At 39.2% G+C, this 20,521-nt stretch overlaps 2 protein-coding genes across 3 annotated transcripts in view; both read left to right on the forward strand.

Moving 5' to 3' along the window:
• The window catches only part of dmpk (DM1 protein kinase), a 31,993-nt gene extending 26,298 nt beyond the window's left edge, over nt 1-5,695 (forward strand). The window contains exons 9-15 of one of the 2 annotated variants that reach the window (XM_079649355.1): nt 1,257-1,336; nt 1,453-1,549; nt 1,727-1,914; nt 2,804-2,901; nt 3,858-3,919; nt 4,180-4,254; nt 4,572-5,695. In XM_079649355.1, the coding sequence (XP_079505481.1) occupies nt 1,257-1,336; nt 1,453-1,549; nt 1,727-1,914; nt 2,804-2,901; nt 3,858-3,919; nt 4,180-4,254; nt 4,572-4,673 (702 nt within the window). In that variant the 3' untranslated portion in view covers nt 4,674-5,695. The remainder of the gene's footprint in view (nt 1-1,256; nt 1,337-1,452; nt 1,550-1,726; nt 1,915-2,803; nt 2,902-3,857; nt 3,920-4,179; nt 4,255-4,571) is intronic. The other variant, XM_079649356.1, reaches the window with a different exon arrangement.
• A 4,380-nt stretch (nt 5,696-10,075) lies between these two features.
• On the forward strand, nt 10,076-20,200 carry ei24 (EI24 autophagy associated transmembrane protein). Its single transcript, XM_079649832.1, has 11 exons — nt 10,076-10,231; nt 11,468-11,604; nt 14,224-14,369; nt 15,097-15,157; nt 15,378-15,444; nt 15,540-15,664; nt 16,815-16,934; nt 17,683-17,794; nt 17,884-17,995; nt 18,643-18,717; nt 18,803-20,200. Exons 2-11 carry the CDS (start codon nt 11,563-11,565, stop codon nt 18,963-18,965), a joined length of 1,023 nt encoding a protein of 340 aa, XP_079505958.1. The 5' UTR covers nt 10,076-10,231; nt 11,468-11,562; the 3' UTR covers nt 18,966-20,200.
• Nucleotides 20,201-20,521: the final 321 nt, after the last annotated feature.

Consider the following 20,521-nt stretch of genomic DNA (forward strand, 5'->3'; position numbering starts at 1 on the left):
TATTATAGAATCAAACAAATAAATAAAAACAAGGATAATTGTGTGTTATTGTTGAGTAAATAACAGTGTGTTATTTAGAAAAGAATAACAAATTACAAGGAAAAAAATATTTTAAAAAATACAGATTTCAGTATTCTGAGGCTCTGAGCCCCATTTCTTTTCCTCACGGACGGCAAAAAAAGTCTGGCATTATACGATTTAAAATAAAAACAATAATCGTGGCTTGATATTGAGCAAGAAAATGTTTTTTATGAACCACACAGCTTCTGGTCTTCCAAGACCCGACCGGACAAAAAGACGTGGTGCAGGCACGAAACATACTACCAATAGAAATACATTTATTTTAAAATCGTTCTGTGTGACACGGGAAAAAAAGGGGAAAATCGTGTTGGTGAACACGTATCAATAGATTAAATGTCGTGACTATAACACGAAATGCCGTGAGACTGGGTTGTAATAACTGTAGGTAAGCATGCAGGTTTTACCTCAGGTAAAACATATTTAGATGTCTGGGACATATTTATTAGCAGTATGCTATGTACACTAAGCCAGTGTATTTAGACAATCCCGTTTAACTTAGACAAAGAATGAGGGACAGGGGATGTGAAGCTGACAATTGAGCGGCCCGACCAAGCAAGGAGGCAGAGGCAGAACGTCCAAAAATACAACCCGGTGTGGGCATTTATTAAGTCATACACATCATTCACAGCCTCAATCCGGCTGAACATGTGCAAACCGTCACCAACCACAGGGATTTTTGCACCACACTACCAGCCTCCAAACAGACAGGGCAACAGAGCCTAAATACACACCCACACTAATCAAACCAACAGGACACAGGTCAGGGGGGAGCAATTAGACACAGGTGGGGGGGGGAGGAGACAACACAGTGCACCAGGTGAACATAATCAGGAGTAACAGAAAGAACGGGAGGGGGAACACTTTTCAAAATAAAAGAAATGTGCAATATACAAGGCCCGAAGCCGTCAGTCCATAGTGACGAAGTTACCTTCGTCACAGGGGATTTACTGGAAATATGTTTTAGTAGTTGTCCGGTCGACCTTACACTTGATGGGTATATAGCTGAGGACCCAGGGAGAGTGCCTTGTTAAATGTGAGATTTTAAGGATGAGCGCTTCTCAGGCACGTTGGAAACAAGTGCTTTATTAGTGAAAAAATGTGGCCTTACACACGAATCAGTTCAACTTCTAACAAAACAACACCAGCTGGTTATTTGTATCCGTTGTTTCCTGCAGGAGACGCTGTCTGATGTAATGGACAGAGCTCCAATTGGGGTGCACTTGGCTTTTGTTGGATACTCTTACACCGCAACCTGGTAAACGTATTTCATGGTTGATGCTTTGTGTGCATCCAATGAGTATAACCGGCTTTTTAGAAATAATCTGATTCCGGAGTTAACTGAATATTCTACAATTGCTCTCTCTTTTATAGTCAGACGGGTGCCATCGACCGAAGTCTAGACATCATGATGCAGATTGACCACTCAAGTCTCAGGGACTGTGAGAGCCGTTACACACCGGAGAAACTGGTGAGACATCATCCACCTGAAGTCTTTAGGACCCTTTGTCTGTTGTCAGGTTGCACCAGTTAACTTACAGTGTATGCAGCATTTATATGACTGTACTTTCATATGATCATAAATATTATTCGGTGTGTTTCCTCATTCCGATGGGCCTTATTTGGTTTACCCATGGTTCGAATGCAGAGTCAGCAGTGGCAGCTCACAGACAATCTGCCAGATGAGCTGTCTGCATTGCTGGAGCTTCCACTCACATTAGAGCAAGGTCAAACTGCATCCACCCACACCACCACTGAGGAAGAGGAGGAGGAGAATGAGGAGGAGGATGTGGAGGAGACCGACCAAATATCCGGACTCCATGAAGACTTGCAGAGGTATCAATTGATACTAATACCCTCATTGCCCAATCCATAGACTAAACTACTTGGAGCAGTTGAGTCCCAATTATTTTTAATCAGTACACAAAAAAAAAACGAAACATTGACAATAATTAAATGTATTATCTCAACAATATTTTTGAGATAATACACATATTTGTATTAGGTTAGCTGAAAGCAATAATGTTAAGTTTAAATAAAATACAAATTAGGTTCATCCTAATAATATTGCTTTCCATAGTGCGTCCACTGGGTCAGGGAGGGAGGGGGTGATGTCAAGGTGCCTTAGGTATATTTAGTGGGCACAAGTTCTCCACAGCCTGCAGGTTTTCAAGGTTTAATCAATTTAAGTTAATCATTCATCTGGGAGTAATGTAGACAATACCTCATCGCTGTGTTATTTTCTTCTTTTGTACCACGTGTTGGTGCCCTGGTAGTTAGATTTCTATAACTCTTTGTCATTGTATTGTCTCTTAGCACTGCTATAAGCTCTAAATCCCTAAGTGTAGGTCCATGCTTTAAGTTTAGCACTGACTTCTGCATTAACCCAATGTTTATAATTTGGGAATGTCCGCACAGTATTACTGGCTACAACGTAGCCAGGGAGAAACTCTGGAATCATACAGCTTGAAAAACAATTTTTATGTCATATATATATATTTATTATTTTAAGCAATTATTATTTAATTGTTTGTAAGAAAATAATACTGTTAGAAACATTCGCAAACTAGAAAAAGTACAGGTATAGGTCAACTATATATATTTTACCCTTCAAATTAAATATCCATTGCAGAGGCATTACATTATCCCAACCCAATTTGAGGAATAAAATAACAACAATAATAACATATGATGAAACTCACAGTCTTCCTTCTTTACCCACCAGGCGGTTACAGGAGGCAGAGAGGAGATATTGTGAGCTGGAGAAAGAAATGGAGAGGTTGAAGGGGGAGATGCAGGACTGGAGAGCCCCCAAGGAGACAGGCAAGGGATCAACAGCCCTGCTTCCTCTTCACACCATCATCTTCATCATCCTCTGTTCCGCTCTGTTTCACTTTATATTGTATGCAGTCATGCCATGAGACCGCAGGGACCAATAGATTTGAACACTGCAAAGAACACAGTCATGAAATTGCAATCATTATATGAAAATGAATCATAGTATTACTGTAAAGCTACACATAGGAATGTTGGAACTGTTGATGTAAATTACATTAAAAGTCATGGCCATATATAGGTAGACATGTCGTTTTTGTCGAGATCAAATTTGAAAATCTGCTGCTTTCAGAATGCCAGGTAGTTCAGTAATATGACCTGATCACACAGACATCAACATGACCCAAGTACTACTTTACAGTCCTGAGTCTCTTAAGAACAACATAAATGTGAGGTGGAGCGAGTTCCAAACAATATGAGCAACTCTGAATAAACACACGGCTTCACAGTGCTGGCAGCATCTGCTTCTATTGGAGTGCTCAGTCAGAACATGGTGATAAATACCCACTCTAAGAATAGCCTTGGTATGCATGAACTTGGAAGCCCCTTTCCATAAGTCAATACGGTGTCATGAGCTTTTTAAAGAGGCAGCGGTGAGGGTCTTCCTGCTGCTGGGCTAATGGATGACAGTGCCATGAAAAATTACCAGAACTCCTGTTGTTGCAAAGCCATGTGGAAAAAAATCACATGCCTCGCTCCATGTGTGACGATAAAAAGGCTTTCTTCACTTTAGCTGCTGCTCTCTCCATCACTTCTGTCCCTCCATTAACCTGCACACCGTCGTCCTTTCATCACCACAGAGATGTACTGTTTTTTTGTTTTGTTCTTTGTGTTATTACAAATCTGGCTGGCCAGCAGTGCACCCAAAGGCTGAATGCCTGCAGCAGCAGCAGTGCCGCCGCACATCATGGGCTCTGATGTTCCTCTCTCTCCTCCAATCACAGCACTGAGTCTCTGCCCAGCATCTCTTGCTCTGCCTGCCCACTGTGTGGACGCACCAAGGGATGTAAGCCTAACTTTTTTCCTCTTTCATGTTCTCTTTCTCTGCCTGACATGGAAAAACAAAAACTCTTTTTAAGTGCATGTAACCTGTTGGATTCTCTGGTGAATCTCTGCATCTGTTGCGTAAGTAAGGCTTGCAAACAGAAGGTTTTACTGTATGACATACGATGTGTACAGCTGACTTAGCACTTATCAATAGCAGAATATTTGTTTATGTTTCTATAAAGCTGGTCTGTTCACCAGTCTGACTTGCATGTGTTACAGAGGGAGAGAGCGCCCCCTGCCTGCCATTACCCACTGGTGATTCCTCTCCACCGACACCTGCTCCTGTTCCACAGGGTACACAAAACACTCAGACAGCAATCTATCATTGTGTGTGGGAGAGAAACTCCCTCTGCAGGGAACACAGGGATTGTAGCCTTTGCAGACCATTTACATGCACTAAAACCTATATAACACACTACAGGAGAGGAAAAAACCCAAAAGGATCAACTCTACTGTGAATTATTATCATTACTATTATGGTTTAACTTTTGGTGTTGTAAATGCAATACAGTATACATCAGCACAAGACAATATTTTAGGCCAAAATGAATCCTTTATATGAGTTCATTTCAATCAATTTGAAAGAAATAAGCTGTTCTTTTGTCCTCCAGGTTCGCCTGCCACAGGTGACGAGTGAGTCCTACCTGCTGGTGTGTGCCAAAGGGGGGGAGCTCCAAGCATGGCAGAGAACCTGTTACACTGAGCTCTCCTGAATGCATTTTCAAGGTGGCATATAATGACTTCTCCTAATATAACAAGACAAAGGGCTGAGGCCAGGCTTTGCCGGAAACAGGAAAAGCAGGACTGCAAGGGGAGCTGCGGAGGGTGTCAGTACTGTACACAACTTTTAAAATGAAGTGTTCCAACTGATATGAGGAGAAAGGGGGCTCAGACTGCTGGGAGCTAATGAGGAAGAAATGATGATGATGAAATCTTCTGACCTACCTTGCCTGCTTACCAGATGGACAGTCATGATAGAGATGCACTGAGTTTTGAGCACAGTGAGAAAAACACTCACTTTAATGTGTGACAATGACAATCAGGTTTCAGTGACACACAGAGGGTTAGAATCTCTTTTGTATAATGTATCTGCACCTTTGGGTGTATTGGTCTTGTGTTGCACTCCTATGGGCATGTTTTTGCTGTGCCTGTATTTATATTCAAGGGTTACTAATAATGACCCAGATATATTTGTATATTAACTTGGGCCATACCATCATAGGCTCTGAACGTGTAAAGGGTGTGCTGCATAGACACAGGCAAACATTATGGAGGATTGAGATTAATCATTTCACAATTACAATTTATCTCCCTATACAATTGTCTAAGTGGCTATTTCAAAGCCCTCCACACATTGCCAGAATTATAATTATGATTAGTTGAACATGTTTGAATTTGTTTGGTGTAAATTTGTACAATTTGAGAAATAACCAGAATCAGGCATGATGTATAATGTGTGTTTTATTGAAGAATGTGAACTTGTCCTCTGGTGGATATGAACCCCTACATTTCTTCAAGCAATAATGATGATATGACCTTGTTCTCTCTACATCCCCAACCTTTACAGTGACAGTGACCTTCAATTCTGCCATTAAAACCTTTAAAAGTTATATTGAAAACAAAACATGAACTCAAATTTGAAATATTGATGTTCTTACACTTGCATTCAAAAAGGCTGTATTTACACTGAAAAATGAATTGCACTGAAAAAATTAAATACTGTCTTTAAACATTATTTTATGTTTTATAATTAATTATTCAAGCATTCTGACATCCAATATTTTTTTTATAATCCCTGGGAGAGGATGTTAGGATAGGATCACCATTTGTAAAAGAAAAGGAAAAAGGAGGTGGGATACAGATATTGCCCCCATGATATTAATTCAATTTCTGGTGTTTATTTCTTAAAGTCATAGAAACCTCCTTAAGTTTATTATTGAGCAAAAATGTGTTAACGTTTCACCAAATATGTTTCCATAAAGTGAATTAACAACAGGAAGTTTAACCGGTTACACGTCACATGACTTCTTCTTCTGTAGTTTTACCTATAGACTGTAGTTATTGTGTAAAGCAGTGATGGAATAAGTACTCAGATGTTTTACTTGAGTAAAATTAGCAATACTATAAAACATATTCTGTTACAAGTAAAAGTACTGATTTCAAAATCGTACTCAGGAAGAACTACAAAAGTATTGGCATCAAAATATAATTCAGGTACCAAAAGTAAATGTTATGCGTAATGGCCCATTTCAGAATTGAATATTTTATATTACTGGGTTGTGATTATTGATGTGCTAGTGTGTTTGTCAGCTGATGTTAAGTGCTTTATTTAAAGCTGCTGGATATTTTTGCCTCTTTTAACCTCTATGTTGACACAGGGAGAAAATGACTTCTTTATTAATTAATAATGGCCAAATATAATAGTCAAGCACCTCAGAATATAGTGCATTTTGTGTTTTAGACACGGATAAATCAGATGTTAAATGCTGCAGAGTTTTACCTGTGTTCATTTTTTAGAAAAGTGTGCAACGACCACACTGCTGTATCATGTTCATTTTCATCTTGACTATAATGTGATTTACATCCTTTTTTTTTTTTAGCCCTGTGTGGCCCTCAATGTCAGTGCTCCCCACACACTGCCCTTTATTTTATAAGAATATAAAACATTTCCTTTAGTGAAGGTAACTAAAGAGTGTTAGAGATGTAGGCTGCTTCGTTATTTGAAACATTCTCCTTGTCCTCTGCTATTATAGAAGACACCTTTCTCTATAACAAATACACTGTTGGTGCCCAGACTAGTCAAACACACTCAGCTAAACACCGCCATCTAGCGGGCAAGGGCAATCATTACATCTTCAGAATGAGGGACATATTCTCCCGGAGTTTAAAGCAGTGGCGTCTGGCCCACCCACAGCCAATCAGCGCTTAATAGAGTAGAGCCGGGAAGCCCAGAAGGAAGTGCCGCAAACTGCAGTTCATCTAGTGGCCGACAGGGGATGGATGCAGAAAGGAGCAATTCCCATAGACCCCCCATGTTAAAATGCCCAACTTTACAGCAGAAATAAACATGTTTCTAGCCTGGATCCAATAAAACTTATTCTGGATATAGTTAGATTCCACTTTCATGACAATGGAACAGGGAGTGCATCTTTTTACCGTGAGTTTTTATAGTAAGTAAAGTAACTTTTGCCGTGAGTGAATGAAAGTATTATCTCTTCTTGAAGTCTGCAGTTTAGCGTGAACACATTTGAAGAATATGAAAACACTCAGTGTGTGCCCATGTGCGACTGTCAAGGATAAACAACCTGTGGCCGCCGAGATATATATATATATATATATATATATATATATATATATATATATATATATATATATATATATATATATATATATATATATATATATATATATATATATATATATATATATATATCATATGTATTATTGCTACACAAAGATTACATTACAGTTGTAGTGTCGCCAACTCCGTATGCAAAAAGACAGCAACATGCATCTTTTAGATCTTTCCAGACGAGAGATCTCTCTCCCCCGTCTGTGTGCGAGGGGGCGGGGCAGTTTACACACACGCAGCTCCATGCATGCAACACACACACGGAGGAGATGGCGGAGAGAACGCGCTCCGAGGTGTGGTTAAACTATAGCCGTGTCGATGTGGACAATGTTCGTTACCAAAAGTGCAATAAGAGTTTAGCATGTAAGGGCAGTAACACAAGCAATTTGTCAAAACATCTTGCAAAAGTGCACCACATTCAGACGGAGAAATGCACCGGGTTCGACTGTCTTTCTAGTAGCTCTGTAGCCCCATCCACGAGTAACGTTTCCACGTCAGGTGTTATGTATGCTAGCAGCAATACACGGCGTCAACTACATTATACAAACATGGGTTAATGATTAGAGGTAACCGAGTTATTTATTTTTAAAGTTTCAGCTATTCTGTTTAAAGTTCTGTCATCAGATTATTTAAAACGATTTGTTAAAACATTGTTGTTTCTTTTGATGTGAAATATTATGTATTTAATTTAAATAAAAAGCAATGTTAGTTTTGTTCACAATTTGTTTAGTAAGTTTACCTTATTTTTTTTCTCCAAAATAACCGATAAAAGTACCGTTAAAAGGACCGGATCGATAAGCGCTATCGATAAAAGTTAAAACCTTAACGATACCCATCCCTGTCAGTTTTACACACATTCTGAGGCTGCCGTGCCTATGTTTTTATTTTCACTGCTAATTTATGCTTATGTTCTATTAGTGCACTAAAAAAATCATTAAAATCATTAATGAAGTTTCAGCTCAGACCCCAGTGGCGGCGCTAGAGATTTTCTCTAGGGGGTGCTGTGGGGTAGCTTGACGTTTCATAGAGGGTGCTCAAACTTTAAGGGTTTCCCATTAATGCACCAGCGCTACAGTTGAATTTTCTACTGCAAATCATACTTGTCAACACTCCCGATTTTCGCGGGAGACTCCCGATTTCATTGCCCTCTCCCGGTTTCCTCCCGGGGTCATATTTCTCCCGCATTTCTCCCGATTTCTCACAAATCAGATTTACACACAACTGTTTCCACTCGGACTTTAATACAGCTGAACCGTTGTTTGATTTCCATGGTAACACGTCTCTTTAGTAGCGCACGCAACTGAAAGTCTGACAGGGTGAGGCAGATAGTCACAGAAAACAGAACAAAAATCGACAACTAATCTACTCTCTGCTCACTCCTTTTCTGCCCACACATATGAACTACAATATAGGCATGTTAATGTTAATCTAACAGCTCCGGCGATCCACTAGCACCCCCCAGCTGCTGATTAGCTGTGCAGAAGACAGGGAGAAGAGAGAAACACAGGAGGGAAAGAAAACCCCACAAGTACAGCCTGCCTGGCACGTAACACATCTCTCAACATACATATGAAACAGAACTGTAAACAGATTTACTATTTCTTTATAGATATTTTACAAATCACTCCCCTTTTAAAACAAAACGTTTGAGACCCACTGAGATAACTAGACTAAAGTTAACTATCTAAACAATGAGAGTCCTTTACTTCACCTGAGCTGAGGTTATTTGAGACTCTCAGTCTGACATGAGAGAGTTCTCCCTCCACTTTGTTGTTGAAAAAGCTCCTTATATCCGTTAGCTTGGCTAGCTAGCACCAGATGCTAACCACAACGATCTCCGGTAGAGACCCACCGGTGCTCGCTCACGCACACAGAATGGCTCGTGCCACACACACACACAGAGCAGAGCTTGAATGAAACACAGAGAGCCAGAAGTAGCCTAAGCTACTTGTACTCACGAGGCCTATTATGTGCAGAATCCCTCTCGCGTTCAGGTGGTTTTGATTGAGTGTCCACACGTGGACGTTTAAGGACTAAAAAACGATCCATTTGTCACTTTGCTGTTAGCAAATAATTTGGCGCTCCAGCTAACAGGAAGTCACTAAAGTGTCACAAAGTAATTTAGCCTATGGGTAGGTCAAAAATCTAATGGGTGCTGGCCATTGGCCTAATCACCTGTGTTGGCTTTATGTTTTTGGTCAAACATTTGTTTGTTTCACATTTGCATTAATGTAATCAATAATTGTTCTAATTTAATTTAATTGAAAAAAATTGAAAAAAAAAAAAAAAACATATTTCTTGGGGGTGCTTAAGGGGTGCTTTGGCAATCCTGGGGGGTGCTTCAGCACCCCCTAGCTCCCCCCTGGCCCACCTACATTTCTCCAGGCCCACCCACACCATAATTCATGGCTACGCCACTGGTTTAAAGGTCCCATACAGGGACTGGAAACACATCGACTATGCTCTCAGTAAACACGAATGTCATTCTAGACATAGCCTATTTTTATTAGATTATTTTAAAAAATCGCGAGAAAACATTTGAACAGGCCCAGACGAAATTACATTGGCCCATCCACAATTGAAATCCTGGCGCCGCGGCTGCCACGGCCTGTAGTAAGCTATTGCTTAAATATAATAGCTCATAATGATACAAACATTCCAAATGTGTTTATTTCAATGCAACATTTCCTTTTTCCAAACAGTAATGAGGTAAATGAGATATTCTTTTCATCTGGCTTCATCCTTCAGTAAGGAGGACTACACTTCCCATGGTCCTTCAGAAGTCGGAGCTTGCGCAATATGTTTTGCAAATTTGCACGGCCCTGGCTGCTGGCAGTGAATGTTTAGTGTTGTTGTTTTCACATTGGGGCAAGAGAAAGAATACCCGAAGTTAATAATACTGCAGGCTGGTCGCATGAGGTAAGGAATACGTCGCGGTTAGCTGTGTGCTCGGTGTGACTTTAGCCGCTGGTTAGGGAGTTGTCTTGGAAAAAAAACACAGTTACATTAGTTGTTCAGCGTTAACAGTAACTGTTAGCTAGCAACACTGACAGGGGAGCTAACAGAGCACTAAACCAAACGAACGTCAATTAATATGATACAAGGGGCATCATGCTCACTAGACTAGCTACATGACAAAGGGTTTTCATTAATTTAAAAAAACGTGATAGCTTTGGAGCCAACCAGAGAAAGCCAGCTAACCCTGACTGCCTGCTATCACCCATGAGCTAGCGTTAACCCACGAAGCCATTGCTAACGTGTGTTATTGACCAAGACCAAGTATGTTTGAGAAGTAATTTAAGTGACTTTTCTGATTATAACGCATAAATCAAAAGACAGAAGTTAACAAGATATTAATGTTAGCTATGCTTATAATAAAATCGATTATTAAACCTGTAGGCCCTATGTAGTGGGAAACTAGTTTGTATCCTGTTTGTCTCTTTTTTATTTATATTTAATATTAAAGGGCCACAAAAACTATTCTTAGTATTAAAACAACGTTATAATGTTCAGAACAAAGAACACGCTTTTATTAAAACTAGGGCTGGGGGATATGAAAATCAAATATCACCATATAATTGATCAAATACCTTGATATCGACATTGTATACATTTCACAAAACATTTCATCTTACACACTTACTTTTCTGTCATCAGTTATGTGGATATATATAATGGCTCAAGCAAGGCCAGTAATAAATCCAAAAGGCTAACAATAAGGTCTTATACCACTGTTTATCATAGACAAGAATGTTTTTTGTTTATTCATGTAATACTTTCCTTTGAAGTAAATTAAAAGTAATAATGGAAAGTTAAAATGTAATGCCTAAACATGGAAAAACTGAAAATAAGAAATGCAAGGTTGCTATTGCTAAAAATACAGGTGATGATTAGTTTGCATGAACATGGTAAATCCTGCTAATGCTGTTGGATAAAGTTCACCTTGGTCGGAAAACTAAGTAAAAAAAGCTGCCTTTATATAATATTGAAAACAAATGCACTATGTTCATGATCTAGAAACTGTATTTCCAAGCATACCAAAGTGAGTCTTCTGGTGGTTATATCTACATTTTTTTAAGGTTATTGTACATTCCTAGAAAAGTTCCAACCGCTAACTATTGTCCTAATCTTTGTCTTGGTTTTGGGATGTTGCAGGTTACTGGGTGAGCTCGTCCCTGCCATGAGAGCTGACCTCCAAGTCACCAGCCCCCCCTCCTTCTGCAGTTGATGGATCTGCAGCTGGTCCAGAGATGACAGACAGCGTCAGGGCCTTCCTCCGCAATGTTGCGACGGTCAGAAGACACACACACACACACACACACACACACACACTCTGTACATAAGCCATGAAACAAAGCACAAGGGTTTCATTTATTTACAAGGATACAGATGCATGAAAAAAAAATGTACTCACTTACAAATTTAATGTAAAAAGATGATCAAAATTGATGTTTTTGATTTAAAAGTGGTGTTCGAAACATTTAAGTCAAGAAAACATGTGGTGCACATCCAGAACTGGAGAGCAGCACAATAAATGCAACATTTGCACGTTTTAATATCTATTTATACAATAACTGCTACCTTAATGCAGACTAAAGTGTCACATACATTGTCTACAAAAAGGGTCAGACATATCCTCTGAACATGCAGAGATTACGCTTTTCGCCAGGACGAGCAAGGACTTGTTTTTCCCCTTGAACTTTATCATTGTGTACAATCAGCTTTAAAGTCAGTATGTCCCAAAGAGTCCAAAGGTAATGTTTATTTTTTAAATAATTAAAGATATATATTTGTATTATCATTAATCATGTCTCAGACCTTTTAGAGCATAGTTCAGTAACAGGCGGACCGAGGTCCAGATCCGGACCCAGACGCCGACCTATAGGGACCCGGACCTATAATCAATACCTTAATAGGGGATTTCAATTTTGACGGGGGAATTATATTTTAATCGCCGCCAACAGGGGGCGAAAGAGACGAGTGAGCGATACAGGGAGAAAAACACAGAAGAAGAGACGTGAGAGCGATACAGGGAGAGAAACACAGAAGAAGAGACGTGAGAGCGATACAGGGAGAGAAACACAGAAGAAGAGACGAGAGAGCGATACAGGGGGAGAAACACAGAAGAAGAGACGAGAGAGCGATACAGGGAGAGAAACACAGAAGAAGAGATGAGAGAGCGGCAGAGAGACGCGGAGAGGAAAGTGAGTGAAGAGAATAATTAGCAATACAGGGAGAGAATACGGAGAGGAGAGTGAACAGGCGTGTTAGCGGCAGACAGGGAGAGACACATAATTCCACATGGCGCTCTCCAAGAGGAAAGTGGACAGTGAGAACAGAGCTTTTAACCCTGAGTGGACTCATTCATGTTCATCCTGCCCACTGGGAGCACAGAGCCAATGTGTCTCATTTGTTCAGAGACCGTGGCGCTCATTAAAAGTGCCTAAACGCCACTATGAGACAAAACACAAAGTGCAATATAAGAGGGAAAGAAAGAGAAACTTTCAAACTGTTTAATTGTTATGATGTGTAAAGACTGATATTGTTCTATAATCGTCTGAAACTGTTAAGTCATGATGTGAAACGGTTAACAAAGAAAAAGGGAAACTCAAGCTGCTGTTACACTTTATTTTATTTATCTAAAATTAAGCACTTTTAAGATGCACATATTTTCAAAAGCTATTTTATTTATTTTCTCTATTTTATTTGTAAATGCAGCCCGAGAGGAACATTACACACATCCACAGTATTTACTGTATATCTGTATAAGTTCAATGTTAATTGACAATAAATATTGTTGTTTTTTAATTGTACTTTCTTTATTTGATTGGCAGTCAGTTGTTGATTACATGCAGACGTTGATACAGCTGCAGGCTACTTCCATATATATCACACTAATTCATAAAGCAACTTAGACATTTTGATGTTCCGGACCTTTGCATGGGGACATTTTCTCTAACTGGACCTCGTTTTGAATTTTTGTTGAATACCCCTGTTTTAAAGCCTTCCTATAAAACCCCAAAATGTTCAATATAAATATAATTAAATTGCGTATAAGAATAAATAAGAAATAGTTAAATAATACAAAAATTATATTAGAACTCAACTCACAATTATGACATTTGAACACTGGCTTTCTAAGCTCCACAGATGTTTACGCCTCCCCCAATATGCTCATTAACTCTCTGTAAACTAGTTAAAAGGTCTATCAAGAGATAGGCTGAGCAGAATTGACATGACAACCCACCCGTGCAGTCAGAACCTTTTGCTACTGTGACTTGTGATATTAATTCTCCGGCCGTTGACTTGTAATAAACAGATGATCGACAATGATGATCATTGTTTAACATCAAAGCTCCAACTCTCCTCGTGTCTCTCTGAGTCCTCACTCTCCATTGCTGCAGAAGTTTCCCTTACACTTATTTGTATCACTGTATTTTTTATATGCACATTAAACTGCAGTAATGTTGACTAGAGCAACCAGAGACTCTGAATAATCCAGTTTACATTAGCTGCTTCTGTTAAAACTTGATCTTAGTCTTAATTAATAACAGGAGACTTCAGTGTTGGAGCAGCAGCCTCTTGGGTTTTTCAACTTTTGTATCAGATTTAGCCTGAGCCTAAAAGACCTTCAGTTACTTCTTCTGCCCAAAGTGTTGTTTTAGTGGCACAGAGTGACACATTAACATCATTTTAGATAACTGCATTTTAGTAAAAACTCCTTTTGAACCATCAAGTCTTAAATATTGTTATGGGATGTGCCCTCAAAAATCATTATCAATGCCATTCTTGTGTTTAACAGGCACTAACTGAGGTATAGCAAAGCTCCATTACGGCTATTTTTCCAGTTATAAACAAATACTGTGTAACACCACTGTGACTGTGTATTCTTTTTCCATCTGGTTCTCTAGGGGATCAAGGACTCCATATTGGGGATTGGAACAATCTCCAAGCTGGATGCCCGCATCCAGCAGAAAAGAGAGGAGCAGCGGAGGAGAAGGGCCAGTGGGGCCCTGGCACAGAGAAGGGCCCAGAGCGAGGAGCGCAAACCCGACAAGTAAGACATATAAAAGCTGCACATTTTGGTTTCCATGCTTTTATTACTAAGCCAGAGTGACATATGCTCGTGGATATTTTATTGTGCCTGGATATGTCATTGTTGTTTATAGGATTTATTACGATACAATACGATACCATACGGTAATACTTAAATTAATTAGCCGCTCTTAAGTTCTAAAATAGCTTCATGTTGGGAGTTGCAACGTGACATGCACTTTTCCCACAACCTCCAGCCGGTCAATAAGCCATATTTACCTTAAGCCATCACATGGTTTGTTTTTCTGGTGCTCTTAGCAAAAACACACTCTATAAAGATGAAAAATGTAAAGTAGAATAGAAAGTATGATTGTATAAAGGCTTAAGAGTTTATATAGCAGCAGAGAAAAAAAAAAACTTAAGATGAAGAGGTATTAGAAATATTCTCCAAATGCTACTTTTTTTTTTAAATGATGGTTTAAAAATTTATTCAACAGAGATCTTAATTTAATAACAAAGCTTATTCAAAAGTATACCATGTTTATTGACAAGTGTTGTTTATTGTAGCACAAATGCATCTAACCAGCTCTAATCTAACCATACATACCTTTTTGAGTAAAGAGCCAAAAACCTTCGGTGTTCAAACAGAAATCCATGTGTCGGTCTGCTTCTGGTTAAGTAAGGAAAACATTTTTTAAATGAAATAAATATTCATACAATATTCAACATTGTTTTACTCTCTTGTTCAGTGATCCCAAAGTAGCCAGCAGGATTTTCCAGTGCTGTGCCTGGAATGGAGGAGTGTTCTGGGTAAGATATGTTCACCTGCTGTTACAGCACAGCCTGGTCTCACACGACTGAATATTTAAAAGGTGAAACAAGTTGTTCCACGTGAGACATATAACATTAGTATTTGAATTTAATGTCATTTTTTAAGGCTGATGTAAACATGAAAATACTTTGTTTTAGTACCTATTGAAGAGGAACCATGAGTTGGAGAGTAACTATAGTATGTGTTGTCTCTCTCCAGCTCAGTCTGTTTCTCTTCTACCGGGTGTTTATCCCCCTGCTGCAGACTCTCACAGCAAAAATCATTGGTATGTAAGTACACAGCGTTTATGTTTGTATGTAACTCTAGGGCAGGTTCTCTTATGTGAGGAACCAGTTAGTCAACAAGCTGTTTTTGCTACAGGTGACCCCTCCCTCCATGGAAGTGTGTGGTCCTGGTTAGAGTTCTTCCTGACCTCCGTCTTCAGCGCGCTCTGGGTTCTCCCTCTGTTCGTCCTCAGCAAGATAGTCAACGCCATCTGGTTCCAGGTCAGGCTCTGCTCTGCTAGGCTGTAGTCATGTGATGGCTGAGCACAAAGCACTTCAAAACCAATGTATCGATTCCATTACACAGTCTGGCAATCAATATCCACGAAGTTGCATCCCTAGTAGGAGTCTTAAATGGCTTCCCAAGGTACCATCATATATCATATGTTATAGAGCTGTGCAGGAATGAGTCCTAAAGCTGGGTATGAGTTAGCTTTTTACCAATTCCAGTTCCCTCAACTCGGAATCTTTTAGTTTTTTGAACGTGTTTTTGGTTGGATCCCTGATCTGTGGTTAACACAAGCTTAAGAGTCCACGACAAAAACGTGTCGGTAAATACACCTCAGGTTAATGTCTGAAGCTTCTACGTGTCATAAACACAGCGGATAAAAGTGATTAAATGAGACTACTTACATTTTTTAAACGTGTGTTTACCACAGATCTTATTTATTCCAATTCTATAGTTCAATGGAACAAGCCCTTTGCTTTTTCTTTATCAATGAGCCCTTTGCGAAGCTAACTTCCAAGTCAGCCAACAAGAAAATGTATTATCACTGCGCCACTCTATTGTCAGGGTTATACATGTTTTTTCGAATAGAGTTGGTGTTAAATATAGCTGACTTCACAAATAGGCTGGGAATTATAAAGCCAGCCCTGCTTGTCCTATACTTGTTAAGCAAGTCCATTCATAATATGCAATTTGTCAAACTGATCCTTTATCAAAAAACACCAACGAGGTCAAAATATTGAGGCTATAAACTTTGATTGAGAAGTGAGTTAAGCACAAGTCTCCATTAAACTGTACTCCTGTGAAGCCGCCGCCACATAACAGCTGCTTGAAATCTGCTGAGTCACCTGAAGGTTTTTGTTATGACACATCATCAGGCTCACAACAGCATACACAAAAGCCTTTGAATAAACCGGAAATTCTGACTAGTTGCTTGAAGCACGTTGTCATAAAACTCTTAAGGACTTTTCTTAGGCCTTTTTAAATGGAAATAATTGTATTAAATACATACTAAAATATTGTTTTTGAAATAATCTCATTGCACATTAGATGACTTGTCGCTCCTCTAATGAAATCTGAATATGATTGTGTTCCTATGCTTTGTTGACACAGATCTAGATGTGAATGTGCTCCTCTCTGTTGCAGGATATAGCTGACCTAGCATTTGAAGTGTCTGGCAGTAAAGCGCAGCCGTTCCCCAGCGTCAGCAAGATCATTGCAGACATGCTCTTTAACCTCCTTCTCCAGGCACTCTTCCTCATTCAGGTACATTTTTGTAGACTGACACCTTGATATCCTTCAAAGAATGTCCCTGTCTCTCTGTATATCAGTGCTGCTAAATCCCACTGTAGAGCATTATGCCAGAGCATCAGTGTCTAATGCTCTTCAGTCACAGGACGTTTGAGTGGAGCATTCGCAGGAAGCTGCTTCTGTGATCTGTCACTGTAGGCCAAGATTCACCAAATGTTGGCTCAGTTTGCAAATACTAGCAGTAATGCCGTTCATGACCCATAGTTATCCAGCATGTCGGCCAAACAATATATTCCTAGACTCTTGATTCCGAGAGTTATATAATTATGAAAGAGCTATATACCTTCATACTTATCGAGTTGATTTCATTTTGAAGTATTGAAGGACTTGTTTGCACAACAACTTGATCAACATTAATTTCTCTGTTTACATTTTTATCTATTTAAAACAGTCATAATATTACACAATACAAAGACCTACACTACAAAAAAAATAGACACCAACACAAAAAAAGTAATCTTTACTATAACATGTATAACGCTATTGGGGACCATTCTCAAACCAACTCATCACGAGTACTGCTTAATCAATCACTTCAATGTCAAAATAGACATCAGCTTTTCAAAGCGTGATAAAATCTCAGCATGATCTATAATTTTGAACAATTATCACAAGGATCTAAATCTCTTCTCACTAAGATAAAGCCAATGAGATGAACATGTTCACATTCTCTGATGTGATTGTGATGTGTATTCTCCTGCAGGGTGTGATTGTTAGCCTCTTCCCGATCGATGCCATTGGACAGATGGTGAGCCTCCTCCACATGTCTCTGCTCTACTCTCTGTACTGCTTTGAGTATCGCTGGTTCAACCATGGTGAGACGCTCACATTACACGCTACACCCAAATCATCCTGACTGAATGGAGAACTCAAACCTTACTGAGGCTGTTTCTATTTGTTTAAGGTGTTGAGATGCACCAACGGCTGTCCAACATTGAGAGGAACTGGCCCTATTACTTCGGCTTTGGTTTGCCCATGGCTCTGCTGACAGCCCTGCCCTCCTCATACATCATCAGGTAACACTCCTGATTAATCAGGAAAACACATTCATTGATATTAAAAAAGAATCATTAGTGCCATGTTTTAATCAAAGTGCAAATGTGTTATTAGGTTTATTCTCTAGCTAACCAACAGATTGTTTTTTTACACATTGTCATGTGAGTCATGTGAAATCAAGTAACTTCTTTTAGTCTATTCATTCCAAAATTTCAAATTTAATTTCTTCTAATGCTTTTTTAAAATTAGTTTGTTCTTAGGATTCCATCTTTATCTATGTTTTTTTTTTTGTGGTTACATTGAACTTTCTCATTTGTAGTTCTGCTGTATGTTTTCGGACTTGTGTCTTTAAAGCACTTTGTTAACCTTTTTTGGAAAATGCTATATAAATTAAGATTCATATTATTATGCTAATCAATCTCACTGACTATTCTATGCCCATTATCACTAAGAGCAACCAATCACACCTTTTTATTTTTATTCCTCAATAATGTTCCACACACACAAAAGCAAAAACAACAACAAAAATGTACATGACAACAATTCACTAGTAAATAATATAGTCAACACAAAAATATTTTTGCTTGAAAAATCTCCTCATGTTTTCTGAAGGCTAAGTTTCCCTTCCTGTATTCACTGTATGCTACTGTTACTCTTTTCCACCTAGTGGTTGCTTGTTCTCCATCCTCTTCCCTCTCTTCATCATCAGCGCTAACGAGGCCAAGACACCAACAAAGCAGTAGTGAGTGTAACTTAAAACACATTTTCTAAAACGATGTGTTTCTGTAATGCCCAATCCACTGATCAAATTGATGTTTTCCACACAGCCACTTCCAGCTGCGTCTCTTCTCCCTGGTGGTGCTGATCAGCAACAAACTGTTCCACAAGACGGTGCACCTGCAGTCCGCCCTGCCGCCCTCCACCTCCTCTGAGAAGCTGGCATCGCCCCACACCTCCCCCACCCGCCACAGATCCCTCCCCCCACAATGATGAAGGAGATAGGAAAGCGGTTGATGAAAGGCTTCACTCATCGTGAAAAAGTTATTCTTCCACAGGGATTTCCTTAAGAGAAGATGATATGTGGTGTAGGATAAAGGGTTTACATGTTTTGGATTCATCTCTGTCCCTTTGGTTCTTTATTTGCACCAAACACATTTTAAGAGTGACACAAAAATCGACTGCGCGTGCCTCACACTTAACACATTAGATACTCGGCTCTTTTCTTTTGTGAATTTCTTTTATTGTTTTTCTTTGTAAAATGTGCCATTTAAGTCACTCTCCTTAAAAAGACATTACAGCACAAGAAATCATGTAGTTATAATATGTTTAAGCAAACATGTGACGGAAGGACATTTTGGATTGAAGGGCCTTGTTTGCGTTCAGAAGCAAAGCACAGTCTCGCTCTACGTACAGTACATGTTTACTTGATGTTGCAAGTCACATTCCTTCCTCACAGATAGAATGTTTTTTTGCACATGGATATGTTTTTTCTCTTCAAGCAGTTCCAGAAATAACCCTGTACAGTTAAAGAGGGAGGCTTGTATATCGTATCAGAGCTTTGTTTTTAGTAGAATATACAAAATCAGTTTAGCTGCTATAAAAAAGGGTTGGTGACCTTGGTAACGGAAACCAAATAACAAAGCCACTCTTTTTGAGTGTTGACTAATGGTTAGCCTGGTGTCTCATCCCAAATTGAATCTCATTCCACTGAGATTTACATTTTGCAAATCACAAAATGACACCAGTTAAGGAAAAGCTGCCGTAGCGTTTGTCACTCGTCTGAATTGAGTAAGTGATGACACTGCCAAACTGTTGCATTTGTGTTTTCTTTATTTCACATCAACCACTACAATGCTAAGCTCTGTAATGAAAGAAGGAGTCACATAGTCTTTATTCAACATCTGGGTGTTCTGCCTTTACCCGCTTGCTCTAGTTATCCCCTAGACTGAGAGCTGAAGCAAATATAGCTGGACCCAACAGATCATCGGCTGTTCAATTTCTGTGTGATATCCCAAATGTTCAACCAGAGGCCCACCACCATGCAGATACCCTGTCACCAAGCTTTCTGTCACTCTTCAGAGCTCATGGCCACGGGGAGGGCCAGGATTCTGAACTGGTGTGCAATTATTGTAAGAAGAGCATAGTGTTTGTGCAGACTGATGTATGTGTGTGAGGTTTTGTAAAAGTAATACGTCTAATTTCAATAAAATTGGCAGTATTCAATATTTTGATAACTGTGTTCAGTGTTTTGCTACGATGGTGAGGACTAGACGGGACATTTTAAACTTAATTGTGAAAAGATGAGCAATATTGGAGAATTTGGGAAGACCTCATACTGGCCATACTGAAAAGCTATTAAAAAAAATTACTTTTCAAGCAGCAAAATCTATCTTTTTTTATTTTCACAATAGAATTAAGGTTTCACAAAGAATCTTTAGCCTCTCTGGGATAAATCCAGTCCAGATTTGACGAGTGTAGGTATAGTGGTTTTAGATCAGGACCTGGTCTTATGTGGTCTAGATGTAAAAAAAAAGCAGCAAAATCTT

The sequence above is a fragment of the Notothenia rossii genome, assembly GCF_949606895.1.
Source record: "Notothenia rossii genome assembly, chromosome: 9".
NCBI lineage: Eukaryota > Metazoa > Chordata > Actinopteri > Perciformes > Nototheniidae > Notothenia > Notothenia rossii.

Bases quoted from the DNA above. Each gene is read 5' to 3' on its own strand.
- ei24 (XM_079649832.1), top strand. From the start codon at position 11,563: ATGACAGACAGCGTCAGGGCCTTCCTCCGCAATGTTGCGACG. The intron at 11,605-14,223 runs GTCAGAAGACAC...CTGGTTCTCTAG, and splicing joins TCCTCCGCAATGTTGCGACG to GGGATCAAGGACTCCATATT. The intron at 17,996-18,642 runs GTAACACTCCTG...TTTTCCACCTAG, and splicing joins CCCTCCTCATACATCATCAG to TGGTTGCTTGTTCTCCATCC.